General features: G+C 42.8%; 1 protein-coding gene across 1 annotated transcript in view; it reads right to left on the reverse strand.

Annotated features, from left to right (window-relative positions):
• MONOS_3574 (putative AminoAcid/AuxinPermease(AAAP) Family Protein) overlaps positions 1–19,041 on the reverse strand; it is a gene marked incomplete at its 5' end in the record, with an annotated part of 31,342 nt that overhangs the window by 9,043 nt on the left and 3,258 nt on the right. Inside the window, 3 exons of the mRNA XM_067873582.1 lie at positions 47–12,909; positions 13,110–13,299; positions 13,446–18,880. Of these exons, the coding sequence (XP_067734643.1) occupies positions 47–12,909; positions 13,110–13,299; positions 13,446–18,880 (18,488 nt within the window). The remainder of the gene's footprint in view (positions 1–46; positions 12,910–13,109; positions 13,300–13,445; positions 18,881–19,041) is intronic.

The following is a 19,041-nucleotide window of genomic DNA, read 5'->3' on the forward strand; positions in this document are numbered from 1 at the left end:
CACCATCGCAATGGTTTGCACATGTTTGAGCGAATAGCTTTCAAACGCTTCAAATATGGAGTTGTAACCATTTTGACATTTGTATTTGTTGTTGAAGAAGGTGTGATTCCTAAACCTCTTGGGACCGAATGCTGCACAGTTTGCTCATGCGGGTATGACTTTGATGGTCTAAGCTGTTGTGCAACTTCTTGTTTACTCTGTTTTCCAGGTGCAGAGAATTTTACTCCTCCAATACTCGCTGGAAGTGATGGGGCTTTCAATAAGCGATTAATACCACTGTTGCTATTATTCACAGAGTCTGAGCCTTGAGTTGCTTGATTATCTCTTCTGGCATTATTCTTTCCAGAATACAACCGTCGAATCAATTCTCCAGCACTCACAATTTTCTGCTTCCGCCTTCTTCGTCTTTTTTTCCTTTTCTTTCGATCCTCTTCGCCTGATTTTTTGTCATCTTCTTCTTTTCCTTCCACCAGAGTGTTTCCAGAAAATTGTTTGAAAATTTCATCCTCAACCATCTCGTTTCCAACAACAAAATCAAAGAAGTGAGAAAGTCTTCCGTGCTTTTGCTTTCTTCTTCCAACCTCGCTTTCAACAGCTAAGTTATCTCCTTTGAATGGTTCTCCATCAAAACTATCTCTTGGATCAGGTATTGTCATAAATGATGCTTGTGCAGACAGTTGTTCTTTGCACCACACGCTCAGCCCATGAAAAAGTGAACACAAAGAAAATATCAATATCTGTTTCGTTTCGTTTGACACTGTTGGAAGAGCAAAGAATAAAGCAGATGGTGTCCAAAGGGTACTAGTATCATCAGATAGTTCTGATTGGAGCCACACAGAAAAATCAGATGGGGGAAGCAATGCAGCACCTGCCCCAGCTGCGGTTACTGCAGTGGAAAAAGTGCGCGACGACACAGGTGCATTTCCTAAAGAGGCATAAGTGTAATGAGATTCAGCTGTATATGAAATTGATAATTGGGGAACAAGCGAAGAAGAGCGACTCCAAAGCCTTTCCTTTTCAGATCCTTCCTCAATTTCTTCCAATGTTGGAGGCATTTCACTCACAAATCCATTATCTGTACCCATTTCATTAATACCGCCTGCCACATTTCCGTTGATTCCATCTGTTCTATCATTTATTCCACCTTTTCCAACTCTAACAGGAACTGAAAATGAATTAACTGGCCGACTTTCGTCTAATCCAATTCCCATTCGTGCAATATTCTGTTTTGCATTGTAAAACTGATTTGAAGGATGATCAAGATCCAAAGAGCCATCTGAATTCAATGAATTTTCAGCTGATCCATTCGACGATCCAATAGATGAATAAGACCCGCTTTTTGACAATGATTTCTGCAATGCTGAACCAGAGCCAGATTGTCCCAGCTGAAGAAATCTCTGACTTGATTTTGAACCACCAAGATAGTTCACTGGTGTAAATGAAACTGAAGGTGATGAAATTTGTACAGGACGCTTTTGTGGAGTCATATTCTTTGGAGGTGATCCGGTTAAAGCACACAAAAATTGCATTGAGGTCGTTAAAAAGCAATTTAATTGGATGACATGCAATGGGACATTTGCAATCCTTTTCGATGGAACGTGCTCCATCAATTTTGTTGTGTTAGCCAATGAAATTGTCAGCAATTGAATGGCTGTTGAGATAAATCTGATGTGTCTTAAGTTTGCAGGAGTGAAAAGTGAATCAGACATTGTTTGAAGTCCGTTGGGATCATTTTGCTGTTCAGATTGCTTTTCGCTCTGAGACGAAGTTCTCATGAATGAGGACCTAACCAGTGGTGACTGAGGTGTCCTTAAAACATTGTCACGATACTCGTTGCTATTTTTCTTTTGTTGAGGGGGAGAAACAAAATGTGATGGAACAGATCTAACCATTGGAGGCCTTGAAGACGCTGACTGGAATTGCTTGAATCCGTCTTTGTCCGATTCATTTTCTGCAACTTTTACTGTATCTTCACCTCTGTCATTCTGCATTATGTATGATAACGATGCAGCAGAAAATACCTTGAAGAATTCGTTGCTATCAACACACTTCATCAACTGCGATGAGTAAAACAGCGAAAAACGAGAAAGAACCTGCATCATCATTGTTGAAAGTGAGAACATCTCTTCACCAAAATCAAATTTCATCTTTTCCATCCGCTTCAGCTTCTTCAAACGTTTTTTCCATCCTCGCCCTCCTCTTTGCGAAACAATTCCACTGTGCATAGAACCTAAAAGAAGTGAATTGCTCGTTTTAGCTGAACCAAACCTTCCAGATCCAGAGCCATTCCTTTGGAACTCTGCTCCAAGCATTCCTCCAAATCCTTCAGAACTCGCACTTGAAGCATTATGGAGATGATGATGTGGATGAAACTGTTGATTTGATGGGGATTGGAGTATTGAAGATGAAGAAGGAGAAGGAGAAGGAGAAGAAGAAGAAGCTGGAGAAGGCAATGGTGAATGTGAGTTATTAGGTGGAGAAGTGCAACTTGAAGTTCTGAGATTACCAGTTTTAATATCCGGAGTGCTATCGTTTCCTGTGTCAATCAGCTTGTTAGCTTGGGGAGTTTCTGTATTACTAGTAACTCCTCTCACTGAAGACGGTGAGGAGGATAGCATGCCACGAACGGCAACATCTGAAGGAAATCCTGAAGATGACTTTGAGGATGAATGTCTCATAATCATTTGAGATTCGTGCAGGGATAGCATTGAATGGCGTTGCGTAGTATGCGAGCCCTCGCAGCTCGACGAGTCAGTTGAGTCACTTTCGCTTTCAGTTGATGAACCATCAGATGATGCATCTGATCCAGTTGGAGGTGATTGCGTGTATGTGCCACGTATCCCACTGCTTGATAAGGAATGTGATGTTTTCATTCGGCTGCTCGATTTCCAACGGAGATGTTGTTTTCCTTCATTGCCAAGAGCTCTTTCTTCATAATCCTCTGCTTTCAATTCGTCTTCCATTTCGCACATAATTTCAAACTCTGTTTCTGCTGCTTCTTTGTCATGCTTTAATTCTCCAAGCCATTCTGCATTTTCTTCTTTTCCATGCTTTCGCTTTCTTTTTCTATAACGACTCCTTCTCTCGCTATCGCTATATTCACCCTTTTCATTTTTACGTCTCGTTGTTCCACTTCCAAATTGATCAAGTTTGTTCTGTTCATTTCTTTCAGTGTCTTCATCATTAAAATGGCTTCTTTTACTTCTTTTTAACTCTCTTTCTTCTTCTGAACTCTCATCAAGCAGTTCGAGTTGGTGTGACAAATCCATCAGTTTTGTTGCTCTATTAACGACTTGCACAACAATCGAAGGAGTCCAACCATTTGCAACCATTCTTTGTGTTAGCCGAGAATTCAACGCAATCAGTCTGGAAAACACAGAAAGCAAAAATAGTGAAAACGAATTTCGCGTCTGTTTCTTTCCATCTCCATTGCCGTTGTTCAATGTCTCAGCCGGAATCACCAGACGGGCTCCTCCCAATGAAACAGAAACCTCTTTTCCAGAAAGTGCAGCTGCTGAGACTGGAGCTTTCAAACGAGACGTTTGCAGCAGAAGTGGGAAGAGCCTTCCCCCATTCGAAAGAATAGCGCTGACAGATTCAGTGCCGATAATCTGGAACACTTTATAGGTGAAGCTTGCCAATGTTCTCGGAAGATGAGCACCTGTGGAGTTTGCAACAAGGCAAGTACTGTTACATCTTTTCTTGTCCAGCAATGACACCAGACTAAGAAGTCTCATAATTGTTTCTTGAGAAGTCGGACTTTGCGTTATGTACTTTGCAGCACCATATTCGAACAAGTCTCCATCTCCTCGTTTCTCTTCATCATCAAATCCATCCCTGTTTTCTTTATCGCTCATATTCTCCTCATTTGACATTGTGTGCCGAACCTCTGCAGTTGACTCGGAGGGAGATGCCATTGGTAGAACAGGGTGCATTTGCCTGTATTTGGTTTCTTTCTCTTTGAATGGAATGCAACATGATCCTAAAATGCACCCATTAAAAACAACTTGCCATATGTCTCTGCGTACACTCTTCAAAGTTGAGAGGTTGAGTTCATCAAATGAACTATCAAGATAGTCAACACATAAATCATTCAATTTTTTTTCGCTTTTTTGTTTTGAGTTTGATTTATCTCTTGAATCTCCTTTTTCTTTTGTTTTGCCTTTTCCGTTGTCCATTGAAATCATTGACAGCTTCCTACCATCGCTCATGAGCAGTTCACTTCCTGGAACAAATTCCTTTGATTGCTTATTCCATTTACCAGGATCATTTTGATCTTCACTATCTTTTTCGACACCTTTTTCATCTGCATCCACATCTCCATTTTCATTTTCACCATTGTTTACTGCAGTTCTGTTGGCTTCTTCGGAACTTTTGCCTTCACCATAGGCTTCGTCAAAATCTCCCATGTTATCTGCTTTGATAGATGTTATTGAATTTCTGCCTCTCACTCCTGCTGACTTTGGCAATTCTCCAGAATTCATACTGTTTAATTCATCATTTAGCTGTTCTGGATCCATTAGTCCTCTCTCGTTTAACAGATCTCCAAACGCCTCTTCTCCAGAAATTTGAGTTCCTTCGCTTTCAGAGATATCTGATTCAGTTATTCCTCCTTCTCCGAACACATCGATAGTCTTTCCATCAGCTCCAATTGTCAGAACATAATTTTGCATATCCCCCAGCATTCCAACTCCTCCAATACTTACGCTTCCATCTTCTGCATCTCCTTCGTAATTCTTGCTTCTGGTACGACGAACGCGCTCCATTGCATGCATAAGCTTCTCTTCTCTCTTCTTTTTCTTCCTTCTCTCATTTGCTTTTCTCTCTTCTTCTCTTAATACAGATTCGCAGTCGTCCAAATGATTCAGATAAAGTGCACACTGAGATAGCGCATTGAGAGCAAAATGCCACTGATCATTGAAACCCACCACTTTTGATCCATGAGAAAGAATCCATTCAACCCACACAGAAGTCATCCCCATCAGCAAACGCCAAAGGCGAAGAATACGTCCAATTTGGTCCGAATGGAGCTCGCTTATTGCACTCAGGATATTGAAAGAGCACAGCATCAGAATAGATGGAATATCGTCAACTGCGTTTCCTTCCCCATCTTCTCCATTGTCTTCTCCAAAGGGGCTATCACTATCGGCATCTTTTCTCGTTCGTGTTGAGAGAACAACACATACTATCTTCTCCATCAATTTGCAGCTAAGACTCAATTCAACTATGCTTCCACTTCTAACTATACTCCTGCCTTCAAACTCTTTTTTCCTTAGCCTTTCAGCAAATTCGTCGAACCCATCTTCCATCGAGCCGCAACTGAATTCTCCAATGGTACCTCTTTCTTCGACAAGTTCTTCTTCAGTAGGCTCTCGATCAAGATTGATAATTCCTCTGTTCTCCTCTTCATTAAACTCTTCTTCATAATCTTCAACTCCACCTGCCATATTCCATAATTCTATGTCTCCTCGTTCTGAACTTTCAGTTACAAGTTTTCTGTGTTTTCCTCTCGTCTCTTCATTATCATTTTCTTCTTGAACAATTGCCCCGTTTGTCTTTGCCTCAGCCTCTTTTTCAAAAAGCTGATTTTTAATAACTCCTTTTTCTTTTTCTTCAGTCTTTTCCTTTAATTCTTGTCTTTCGCGTCCAAGACTCACAATCTTTTCATTTCTTCTTTTTCTGCTTTCAATAATACTTTCACGAGCTGCTCGACGGATTATCTCTTGTGAAGCTACAACATTTTCTTTCCCTTCCATTTGTGAAAAGCTGTTTCCTTCAACAAACGTAATCATTGGTAGATATCTTACCATTCGTTCTATCAGATCTTTGCATTCATTGTGCAATTGAATATGATGAAACATCTTGTTGTCGCAATTCTCTTTCTTCTCCTTCTTCATCCTCCTCCTTCTAATGCTGCTTCCAGATTCGTTCTCAAACTTCTTCAACTTTTCAAGCCATCCTCCCAACGTGCTGCTCCAATCACTCATGCAAACTCTGAAGAATCCATCCAAAGCTGTCAGTACAACTTCCATCCCATTGCAAATGCTTCCAAACACAGTTGGAAACCAGAAAAAGCCTTTCATTTCCTCCAGTCTCTTAACATCACGTGCTCGCGGATGATTTGGTTGTGTGTGTTTCAATGATGCCACTTGGAATGGAACAAGTTTTCCTTGCCAGTCGCCGTCTTCATTCCCAAATTGTCCCACGCTTGTTTCACCTCTCCCTAAAATATAGCGAATATTCATTGAAGGTTTATAGTTTACGAATCCATTCAACACATCATTTCCCCATTTGTTTCCGTCGTTGCTTTCTTTTCTATTCATTCCACTATCAGCTCCTCCAAACGCAAATTCTGAAGCATCATCGTCCCCATCATCAAATACAATCTGACCGTTTGCATGAAGAGGGTTTCTCACATTTACAAACATTCCGTTCACAAAAAGAGCTGCTATTGATAATGCAGAACATGAATCATGATCAGGGCTGTTGAGCTCAAGGCACAGTGGCTCGAGAGGTTCAATCATCTGTTTCCTAACTGGGCAAAGAGAGCAAAAGCAAGTGAATAGAAAACGAACCAAGGAAATGAAAAACACATTTCTTGGAGTCGTATCCCAATGAGACAATGACGAAGATGGAGACATGGAAGTTTCAAAAAATGATTTTGACTGAGATGAAGATGAGAAAAATGAAAGCGCGCCTGCTGAATGTGTGCGATAATGCATAAGATCTCCGTTCATCCCTCCCCCAGTCGTGTTTTGATTTTCTGATCTGAGAGCGTCCATAACCTGCGGCAGAGATGTGTCTGAAGCACCAGGTGATGACATAACAAATGTTGTTGAAGACCGGCTATCCAGCAATTCCACTTGCTCCTTGAGTAGTTCAAGCCCTTGACGAAATGTCCGTAGAAGAATATGGCATCTCCTGCAAATTGTTTCAGTTCCATTTCCTTGAACATTTCCGTTTGGAGTGATAGTCGAGCAATAATTATCAAATTCAACTCCAGACTCTGGCACACATTTCATAAACTTGCATCCGTCAAAGCCCATTTGTTTCAAAAATGGCCCGGCTGCTTTCAGAAGATCAGAAGCATCAGATACCGCAATGTGTATATCATTTGCATCTTCTGTGAAAACAATAGCAGGGAATTGAGTGATATGACTTCTATGGCTTGATGGAAGAATTTGCTTTGTAACCCCGTTTGATAGTCCAGACGGTGGTATTCGAAAAGAGGAAGATGAAGATGACGAAGTTGAGCCAGATGAAGAACTTGAAGGGAACTTTTTACCCAAACATGAATTGATAAATCCTGCTTGGTCGAGAATCAAGAAAAGCGTGTCTAGAAGATGCACACCAAGTAAAGACAGTTCTCCGAACCTGTTCTTTGGAAACAATTCTTTTTCTGTCATTGGGAAAAATCGACGAGACAAGATTCCCCTGCTGCTAAGTAGCAAAACAACGCATGAAACAAAAGTTTGTGCATTGTCTCCAAAGCAAGCAAGAGAATCGTCGAAGCCATTATCAAATAAAAAGGTTAGAAGATGAGCAAAGAACACAAGTGATCGATAGCCAACAAGAGAGAACGAAGAATGGACAAGTCCTCTCTGGAGTGTTATATCTTCAACCGCAGCCTTTACAAGGTTACTGAACGAGGATTGCTTCAAAATGATTTTTCCATCTGCTCCTTTTTCTGGATGGGCTTGTTCCTTTGCTTGAGAGATTTTACTCAGCTGTGGGAACATCCCCGTAAACAACTGAAGCGGTGCTGTTGAATGCAGAAATCCCTTTGAGCCAGATGAAAATCCAACAGTCCAATCACTTAAGAACAGAAGATGTGAGCGAATCAAGAAATCAGCAACTGTTGGTGGCTTTGCTCCATTCCAAGCTGTCGTACCTGTTCCTCCAATTGTTCCTCCAGTTGTACTTCCTCTCAATGCAGAATTTCCAATTGATGCTGGCGAATAATCTTGTAACAAACAATCTTTGTCATTTGTAATTCCACATGCTCTTCCAATTGTATTATCCAATGATCGAGAATACAAATGGCGGACAGTTTGATCTTCAATGGCACCAGTGGAGCTTCTTCTTCTTGCTCCACTTATATCTCTAAGAGCTGATGACGTATGATTTTGTCCTTGTGTTTGAATGAGTTTCAATCCCGATTCGCCAACGCTCAACGGATTGTGAGAAAAAGAATCCATTGAAGCTAGCCAAGGAGCGTTGTCTCTTCGAGAATTTGGATTTGAAGATGCTATTGAAGCTGCTGAAGACGGAGTCAAACTAGCAGCTGCGATAATTGGTGATAATGCAGCATTTGCACGATCTAAGTGATCCGAAGCAGATATTTCTGTTGACAAAGAAGACGATCTTTCACGAAATACAACCCCAACGGAGTTTTTCTCATACACAATAAGATTTGCCCTTTCGTCTGTTGAGCTCATTCGGCGGTGACAGATTCCACCAAAGCTTGATTCTCTCTGTTTATATTGCTCAAGAAATGGATTGGCAGCTGATGAATTGAGTTCGTTGTTCCCAATTGAAGTTGATGCACCGCCATCAAACCTTTCTCCTAATCCATTCAAATTATCTGTGGCAGATTCCATTCCTGCTTTATTCAAAAGCTTAGACGCATATTGGCTTCGTTCTCCACGTTGTTGGACTAATTTTGAAGATTGATTTGCATTTAAATCTTTTGTTTGTTGATTGTTCTGTTGGTTGTTTTGAGAAAGCGATTTGTTGCCTTCTGGTGAAATGCTCATCAGCAGTGACCTCACAACGACATCAGATACAACAAGAGGAAAGACAGAAATTGGAGATAGAAGGAATGACAGTAATGGAGATGCTGTTTGTGCAGTTGAGTTCAAGAGTGAATATTCCATCGTGGTATCCCATGATTTTATCCAGAATTCAAACCACAATCCGACAACCATCCGGCAAACATGTTGTCCTTCCTCACTTTCCATCCAGTTGCAGCAGTGCATAAATGTTCCTCCAATGTATTCTCCTCCTTCTCCACTTTCTCGCAATGCCTCTTTAAGCTCATCACTTGCAAATATCCCACGACTGTAGCGTGCAAATAGATGTGTTTTCTCTCTCTTTCTCCTCCTACGCCTCGAATTAGCTTCTTCTTCATTATCTGCTCTTCTTCCTTTTTCTCCTCGTTTTCCTTTCTTTCCTCCTCCATCATTTCGTTCCTCACCATCACGCTCATTCTTTTCGGTTCCTTTCTGGAAGAACCATGCTGGAGGTTGGAAGCCTCGAACGCTGTCAATTGTTCCCGAGTCAATAATTTCTGAAGCATCATATTCACTCACTGCTCGATGTTGACTTCGCTGTGATATTGGTATATCTAAAGATGATGTTCCTCCTATTCTTTGGCGGGATTGTTCAAATCGCTCTGTGTCTCCAAGTTGTTTCCCTTGGTTTTGCAATGGTACAGTGTTCGACAAACCTTCGTTTTGTTTTTCTTCTGAAGAAGGGCGTGGTGCGGACAATCCCATAAACCTCAATAGCAAAGGAAGAAGGCTAAACATGTTCCCCCAAACTCCATCTGCACCGCTTGATGATTTGTAGCTTTCCATCATCAAAGTTGAACTTTGCAGAGTCAATCTTCTAATGAGAGGGATCAGTAGCAAAAACAATGATTCGTAAAGATCACTGAGCACTGATGACAGCGGAGTAACCATTTGAGAAGATGAGAAAGAAAATGACAAAGCAAAAGGAACAATTCGCTTTGCAATAAATGCCAAGAAGTCACTGATTGCAGGTGGTGGTGGCTTGGTTGGAGGGCTAGAAAACAAAAGAGCAGCTCTTGTTTTTTCGTCGTCCGCTTCAAATGGAAAGTGTTCTTTTCCTCTTTCTCTTCCGTTTCTTTCTTCGGTTCCTAGCGCAGAGAGCGGGTTCTGACTGTGCAAAAGATCCATCCACAGAAACGATGTTGCTGAGCTCAATGTTCCTGCAATGTATTCAATTTCCAGAGGGAACAAAGCAACGTTTCTGCATTTGTTCCAGTCAATATCAGATGGTAGAAGTGCATACAAGAAGTCCACGTGCTTTCCGAGTACAATACTAATTGATTGACACTGGCTTTGAGGCGAAGAGCATGTGCCTCCTGACACATTACTGGGTTCGAAACTACTTTCTTTCTCGATAGGCAGTTCAAATGTCATGTTGTTTGATGATTCATTTGACAAACTGTTCTCGTGATCATCTTTATTATCCTTTTCGCTGGCATTGTTTGGTTCCAATGTTTTCATTTCTTCAGCATTGTTATTCAGCTCATGTGATGAACTTGGTGATGAGGCGCAAGGTGAAGGAGAAACTCCATCTCTGTATTGCATTGCGAAAAACTGAGGGCATAAAACAGCAAGACGCACAGACATATTCGCAAGCATGGATGTTGAAGAGATAAACACCAGATAGATTGAAGGTGGGATAGTCACAGAGCACTCATCCTTCAGCCTCCAGAGAGAAAGCTCTGCATTCCTTTCTCTTGTGTGTGTATCCATCGGTGTGTTTCCGCCTGGTGTGAATGTGTCAAGACGCGATGCTGCAATTGACTGGCATCTGCCAGTCGAAGGCGGAGTAAAATACCCGTAAAACATTCTGTCGTTTCGATAGTTACTTTTTCGAATGATATCTCCAGTTCCCAAATCCTTTTCCGGCTGTGGCGTATGCAAATCAGTGGAATGTGCAGATTGTTTCGCCAATAGATTGATAGGTAAAGACAAAAGAAGTGGGCAAATAGTGCAAGTGATAGAAGGAATCAGAGGAGCCATTGCTGCTGATTCTATGGAAACCCTAAGTGTTGCCAGTTGAAGCGAGAAATTGATAATTAACGGCTCAACAGAGCAGAAGAACAACAACAGCGGAGGAACAGATTCCGATGGCTCGTATGACGTAAAATCTAGTGCGGTAACGGCTGTCGTTGAGATATTCGTTTCAGATGAAGATGCAGACGATGTGCGTTGATACAGAGATTTCAGATTTGGAGAGCATGGTACAGAATGTGAAATTGGCGCAAAGCTTAAAAATGCTGGGTCTGGTGGTACTCTTGTCGTTATGATTGAAGGCGCAGCAGTTTCAAATGGATCAAATGACGCAGGAATCAATCCGATTTGTTGCTCTGTTGTTTCGTTGGAAACTCCAATATTGTCTTCAGCTAAGTGCTCTTCGGCATTTGCATCTTGCTTGCCTCCTCTTTCGCTTGATTTATAGGATTCTGTCAGCATTGTTGCAAAGTTTATTTCTGCAGTCCATGGATTCCAAATGTCGATTACGCTCCGCCCGTGTAGCCAGATCTTCTGATCTTCCTCGCTCAGTGGCTTCAAGTTCCTCAGCAAATGCAGCACAAAGCGAAGCAATGTAACTCCAACTCTGTCTAATACATTTTGTGAGATAGACGATCCGGCACTTCCATTTGGCAGAGCAAACAACCACCAAACTGATTGATTATTCACAAGCGACAAAAGAAGCATAAATATACACTCCATTTCAAACACATGCTTCATCTCACTTTTTTGATCTCCTTCCACACAACCCAAAAGTGATGTAAGCTTTTTGGTCAATTTCCCGTTCCATTCATTTCTCGAAGAATCGCCTGTGCGCATATGCTGAAGATCTCTCAAATCAACAAAAACAGGGAGATGATCGTTGCAGTCAGCCAGCACGTCGTCAATAAGCTCAACAAGCAATCCAATCTCGAGAAGCGCAAATTCGTTCTTTGATCGAATGAGCCCTTTCCCAAACTCCGTTGCTCGTTTCTTCTCTTTCACATTGCCATTTTCTCCATTTCCTGACACTTCTGTTGATTGACTTATCCTGCTTTCATCAAATGTTCTTGCTTCATTTTTTTCGCTGCTTCCTCGTCTGTGTATCTCTCCAACAAATGAATTCCCATTGTCAATCTTCGTTCCATCTCCAAGCAGCGAAAACATGTCAAACAATTCTATTTTACTGCGGATCTTCAAAAGTCTGATTTCCTCTGAATTTTCTTGTTCCTGAGGAGGAGTGCAACTGTGCAATGCTTCTTTCTGCATATTTTCTCTTTCAGTATCTTCTGCTCTATCGCCCTCATCGCCTTCAATCCCGAATTTGTCTTCAAATCCATAAAATGTAGCAAAGTCAGTTGAGACTAAAGGTGGAAACTCCACACTTCGATCACCATCATTCCTGTCTTCCACAGCGAGTAACTCTTCATCTGCCTCACCTTTCATTTTGATTTCTCCTTCAGAGCATCTTCTGCCAATTGTATCGAGAATGCTCTTCTCGTGGTGAGTGGTTGGTGTTATTGGAACTTCTCCGTCTTTTGTCACATTTGCTGCGTTCTTTTCGCCTTGCCCGTGTGGAGACGGACATGGTGAATGGAAAGGATGGATAAGGCCTGTTGAGAAATTCCGTGTTGAGGCTGCTTGGAAACTGCTCTGGATTGTCGAGCGCAGAGGAGTCACAAACAACGGGAACGCACAGTTCGTGATATCAACAAGTGATGCATACATCGGACGAGGAAGACAATCCCAAGGCTGCATAACATTGATCCACCACAGCTTCTTCTTCCAATTACCTTCGTTTTTCCCTTCTCTCTGCTTCTTTGCATCTCCTCCTTTCGTCCCAGTGGCTTTCTCATCTCGTCTCCGTGTCTCGCCTGATACCCCTTTCAACTTGCTTTTCTCTTTCTCTTCTCCCTCACCAGCCTTATCTCCTCCACTTTTCACTGGTTTCTTTTCTCGCTTCTTTGCAACGGGTGTGCTTGGATGTGAATGTGTTTGAAGGACCATCGCATTTAAACGACTGTTCGATGCAGGTGTTGACTGCTGTGACTGCATTTCCTGAACTCCTTTTTGCTTCAGTGAAGAAGACAGACCATGCAAAGGTGTTGAAGGTTGGGTGCCAAATATCAGTTTTGGAGAATTTCTGTTGAAGTTAACAAAATAAAACATATGAAAAATAAATTGAATGAAATATATTCAATAAAGTTGCAAATTAACCAAAAAAGGTTTAAAAAAAAAATCTATAGTAAAATTTTCAATCAAATTTCGTAAAAAAAAAAATCAAAGCTTACAACTCCAAGCAAAGCAATTCGAGTCTCTTTTTCAATAAAATCTTAATCATACTGTGCCATTTGATTCTGTGTCATTTGCCGTGGAGAGCTTGCTGCCGATGGTGATTCTGATTTGCTGTTTCTGTGAGGCATCAGTCTTCCTCTGCTCATCAAAGGCTGTCTGGGCGAAGGGTCCTTTGGAGAACGGCTCATGATCGCTCCTCTCCTTCGAGTGGATGAATTTGGAGTTCCATAAAATATTCCTTCAGAAAAAGATAAAAAGATAGACAAAAATAATACAAAATTGTGCAAAAAATGTAAATTCCATTACAAATGAAATGTGAAAGAATATTAGTGAAATAGATATATTATCAATAAAGGGGAAATAAATAATTAAATAAATATAAACCAATTTCGTGCGAGACAGGAGACTGTCTCTCGCTTTCACTCACCGTCCATCCTCTGGGCCGGAAGTACAAAGATGTGTTCTGCATGCTCCTGTCAAACGGGTTCATCCATTTTCCATCGATGAATTTCAGCACGCCGCTGCGGAAGAGACCAATAAGATACCCGTCCACCGACTCGTTGAAGATCCACTTGCTTTCGTTCAGTGCCTTTTTCTCTTCAGACGCCGAGCCGCACTCTTCGAGAAGAGAATACTTCGCTTGAGACTCCATCACGTTCATGCAGCACCAGCTGAAGATGCTCCGCAGGAAAGGCACACTCAGCGGCTCCTTCACCAGCAGATCAAAGTACTCGTAGAAGAACCTGCCCCAGTCGAGATAGTTCTCAGCAAGCTGCTTCAGCGCTGCTCGGCCGATCATTTCTCCACTCCCAGCTTTTCTTCTCCGGTCGTTTTTGGCTCCTTCCCCTTCATTTCCACCGCCTTCTTTGTTTGGAGCATTATTTGCTTTTGCTCCTTCTTTCAATGAAACTGGTGTTCTTGGTGAACCAGAAACACTAATTGGCGTTAGGCCAGTTATGTTCTGTGGCTGTTGCAGTCTCTGAAGTCTCACAAGAGACGTGGTTGAAGAGCGGCTGAACTGGGAAGCCGAAGAAAGGCCCAGTCGAACCAATGAGCCAGACTGCTGCATGGAATGAGACTGATTTTGCTTCGATACTTGATTTGATACAGCAAGTGGTGATGGAGTTGAGAGCGATGTTGTAGATGCAGATTTCATTGTGTGAGCAAGGACGGTTGAGGAGCCTCGTAAGTATGGAGATGATGGGGTATTCAAAGATGTGGAAGAAGGAAAGCAAGCAGATGGGGATGAGGAGGATGGTGTTGTGCGAGCAACATTCGCTGATGAAACTTTTATATCTGCTCCAAATTCATTTAACGCTTCATCCTTTAAAACTCCATTTGCTTTGTCGTTTCCCATTCCCTCGCCACTTTCTCCGGACCTTCTCATGTTCCCTTTCCCGTTTGGCACATCCTTCGAGGTCAATCTATTCTGAACATCAATAAAAGTCTCCACCAGTTCATTCTTCCCCATGATGATGATGATGTCTTCTGTATTGTTCTTCTCGTAGTCTTCTTTGATTGCCCGTCCCATAAAGTTCTCAAACAGAAACTTTCTCCGAAATGCAACATCCAAACTCAGTGCCGACAAGCAGTCGAAGAACAGACGAATGAACAGAACACTCTGCGAAATCCGATATTGAAGCATCTCCATCGCCTTCTCATCGAGAAATCCATTCGAAAAGTGAGTGATAGCAACAGATGCCGAAGACTGGGGAGAAAGCAGCAATGGAAATTTCATAGAGAACATGGACAAAGGCTCCACGCGGTACTGTTTTGTTTGTGGCTCATCATCGATTGATTTCAATGTGACTCCTCCTTCTTCCTTTCCAATCCACTCCTCTCCGCTCTCCCTCCCAGTTCTTGATCTTGCCTCTGTTTCTCTTTCCACTCGCTCCATTTCGAGCCGGTGCTTCTCTTCTTCTTCTTTGCTGACAGTCAATCGACTCATTGCGCACAAAAGCTGCCTCACAAACGACTCTGCGCAGCATAGCAGGAACTTCATGCTTTGCCGCATAAAAGACACCGTCGGTGCAAAGCCGCTCATTCCTCGTTCTGCGCCACACTCAGCATGGGGACATCTGATGCTGGGAGATATGTGATATAGAAGGAAATAGCGCTCGGCACGCGCTGGCCCTGCGTAGACAGTGAGCGACTGGCGCATCTGAGTCAAAAGCAGGTTGCTCGTCTGATTGGAAGGCGCAGAAAAGGAGCCGGTTGGTGTGATCATTGGCGATGTCGACTTGAACGAATCAGAAGAGCGAAGAGGAGTTGTGAAATGAATCAAATTAGTAATCTGGTGGGAATTGTAAGGAGGGATCAGGAATGGCACAGGCGTGTGTTCCTTCAAAGATATATAAAACAGCTTCCTTTTCTCTTGTTGATGGATTTCTGCATCCGTATGTTCGTGAAGCTGAGCAATGGGAAGTGCGATAGTCTCTTTTTGCTGCTGTTCAGACAAAAACCCGGACTTCACTCTTCCCAAGTCAGCCTCGCTGCCAACAACAGCATTGTCGCTCGGCTTTCTTGCAAGGCTTCTGACTTCTTTCTCCTCTTCATATTCCTTCGAGGTCACAAACGAGTCGACGAAATCAGCTGCCCGCTCGTCCTCTGTCCACATGTGGCTGTTTCGGTCGACGGCTGCCTCTGTCATGCAGGAGATGCCCACCATCACCAGATACAGAATGTTCCAGTGAAGGATCGAGTCCTCGTTCACATCAAACAGCGAGACGGGAAGCAGGCGACTCTCTCCCACAGAAAGCGACTGCTCAAGATTGCGCATCTTGCTGCGCTCTTCTTCGATAAGCTCTTCTTCGTTATCACTTTCATCGTCCAGCAAAGCAATTTCCTCCTCTTGCCAGTCCTTTTGCTCATCTCCTTCGTCGTTTTCCTCCTTTTCTCCAATCCCAACTTCCTTGTGATTATCTCCCTCTCCATTCTCTGCTTCTCCTCTTCCTCTTCCTCCTCCTTCAACTTGGTCATCAGCTCCTTCTTCTCCTTTGTTCTTTCTGTTTCTCTCAGCTGTCTGTGAATACTGCCCCGTTGAGAGCGAGTCAACAGAAGCCCGCGAGCGAGACGAGGCAATAATCTCCGGAGTCAGCGTCTCTGTTGGATCGCCTGGTGACAGTGACTTGTCCACTTTCATCTCGTTCTCTTCGTCCATCGATCTTTCGTCTGTCTCGTGGTCGTCAAATTCTCCCCCAACGTCAATTCCTGAAAGCTCCTCGTCGTTGCGCGTGTCCTGCGCCATCCGCATCTCCATGTTGCGTCTCCACTGCTCGCCGTTGGGACTGTTCTCTCCTTTCATCAGCTCCATGTCTCCTTCTTCGTCTTCAACGGGAGTGTCTGGCCGGTCTGAAAACAGGTCATATTCATCAACAATTGCTGTGTTGTTGCCTTCGAAGCCGTTGCTGAGAATTCCGCGGTCGTCGTATCCTTCTTCAACGCTGGAGACATAGCTCATCTCTCCATCGTCGTTTTCGTCGAATCCTTCCCCTTTGCTTCTGCTTGTGAAACCGCCCAGCCGATCTCTTGATTTCTTGTATTGCTCGTCCTGATGCTCTCCTCGTTCATTCTCATCTTCTTCATCTTCTTCTTCGCTGCCGTCTTTTTCGTTTCCCTTTGAGTGCTTCTTCCTTCCTTTTCTGTGTCTCTTTTTCCTCCTTCGCTTTTCTTCGTCTTCCATCTTGTCTCGTTCGTTTTTTGCTTTTTCATTCAAAGCAGCTGCTGTAAATCGGCTAATCTCGTCGTAGAACAGATGCATGAGAGTGTGAAGAATGCCATGTGCGATTGCAGCTTGTGCTGTTTCCTTTCGATAAGTTGGATGCAACAAGAGAGAACAAAGAAGATCCAGCCCATAAAACACTTCTGTGGTGAACTTTGGAAGAGGCAAGTCAACAATAGTTACAATGCTTTGAAGAAGCCTGTGTCTGATCACAGAATCACTCACGATGCGGTTTGCTATCATTGTCCGCTCTTCTTCTTCGTCTTCTTCGTCAAGCGAATCATCAGAATCTGACAGATTGCCTTCGATAGCCATTTGTTCGTTGTTTCCAACTTCTCTGTTGTCAAAGCTGCTCCATGGCTTATCTCCATCTTTCTTTTCCTCATTCTGCGTGGACCACTTCTGTGCTGGAGGCAGTGCCTCTCCAATTGCATCGTCGTTCTCCCCATCTCTGCTGTGATGTCCGCTTAATGCTTTGCCTTGTTGGTGCAGCACAGAAGAAGACCCAGCAGACAGCGACGAGCTTTTAAAGCGAGCTGGATTGTCTTTCATGTGTTTGCGTTTCTCGTTCGGAGTAAACAAAATGCGTGTCATTGTGCGCATTGCAATCCCATTTGCTTGTGGTGTGGGAGACCTCTGCGAAGAAGGAAGGCCAATGTTCATTTTCTTCATGATAAAATCGGTGGATGAAGGAAGCGAAGACAGCTTCACGCAAATGCGGATGAGTCTTTTGTGGCTTCCGCAGAGCAGCACAGTTTGATGGTCGTTCCACTCGGTTGCATTCATTTTGCATATTTCTGCTTCATTGCTTCTGTTGAAGAGTCTTTCCTTTCTTGCAGACGACTCATCAAAAGAATGCAGAACGCATTCAGTCAGCCCTCTCACAAACGGTCCCAGAAGATGCGAAAACTCGATGGTGGACAGAAGCCTCTCCATCGAAAGCGTCTTCTTCTTTACAATTGTCCCCATGGCTCCGCCTCCAGACGGTTCGCTTGAGGCAAAGTAATGAGGCAGCGCAGGAAGTGAGGATTGTGGCTGTTGGTGAAGTGGTTGGAATGGCAAGCTCGCAAGATTCCCTCCTGCATTGTTCGGGACTGCGAGTGTCACAAGTGAGAAAAGAGGCTCATTCAACACAGCGAATCCGTTCAGCGCAGGAATTGAACCAGAGGATATCTCAGAAATGACGCTCCAGTCTCCGCGTTCGCTTGCGATCTTGCTCAAAAGCGAAAGAGGTGAAGCAGCCATCCCCAAGGTGCTGTGTGGCATGGAACCGCCCATTGCTCTGAAGTGGTGAGGTGGAGTTATCGCTTGCGATGAATTGAGTGAGGTGTGTGATGATGAAGTGCTTGAAGGAGAAGGTGTAAGTGTAGTTGGTGAAGGAATAGGAATGAATGCGAATTGAGAAGTAGATAGTTGGCTTGAAGTGTTGTCAGGGAGTGGCGAAGTGCGTGAAAGGAATTCGTGCCGTGCTTGAACATTGTAAGATTCGTTTCCAATATGAGAAGCACTCGGAGAATGAATGAAAAAGTTTTTGCTTTCTTTCGAAGCATTTTCTTCTTTTCTATCAGAGTCTCCAACTACGTTTTCAAAATCTTTAAGTGTTATTGGCATGAGGGGTAGTATGTTCGTAGAGCTAACTTTTTGAGGAGTTTCGTTCCAGTTGTTTTCATCAAGTGCAGGAAGAGTGGTTTGCTTGTTTTCAGCAGTCGCTTCTAGAGAAATAAATGTTCCTTCATTAAAACGAATAGGGGTGTTCAAAAATACTGGAGAACTGGAAGCGCTTCCATTATCAGTGTTGTTGTGTTGTCCAGATAATATTACACGATGTAATTCTCGAATTTGTCCATTAGATGCACTTTGTTCAGTATTTGTAGCATTAAACTCTTTTGCTTGCATTTTTTCCATATTACTTGTTGAAGTCCCTTGTTCATTTCTTTTCATGTTTTTGCGTTTTTCTCTGGCATGACTTGATGACTCTTGTTCTAATTCAAGATTATCAGTTGTTTCAGCTTCATCTCCAATTTCTAAATCACAATTATCGTTTAATTGTCCGCTAGAATAAAGCTCAATTCCTTCGTTTGTTGTTGTTTTGTGCCCTCTTCGTTTTATAATTTGTAATTCGTTATTATCCTGTAACTGAGTATTATCATGAAAATTTGTTTCATCTGATGGATCATCAGATATATTAGAATTTGGCGGTTTTAATGCAGAAACATTATTTGAGGGCTGAATTCTTCCTAATTTTCGTAATTTCTTTTT

This window comes from Monocercomonoides exilis (assembly GCF_001643675.1).
Source record: "Monocercomonoides exilis strain PA203 chromosome Unknown scaffold4-2303458, whole genome shotgun sequence".
In the NCBI taxonomy this organism is placed as follows: Eukaryota; Preaxostyla; order Oxymonadida; family Polymastigidae; genus Monocercomonoides; species Monocercomonoides exilis.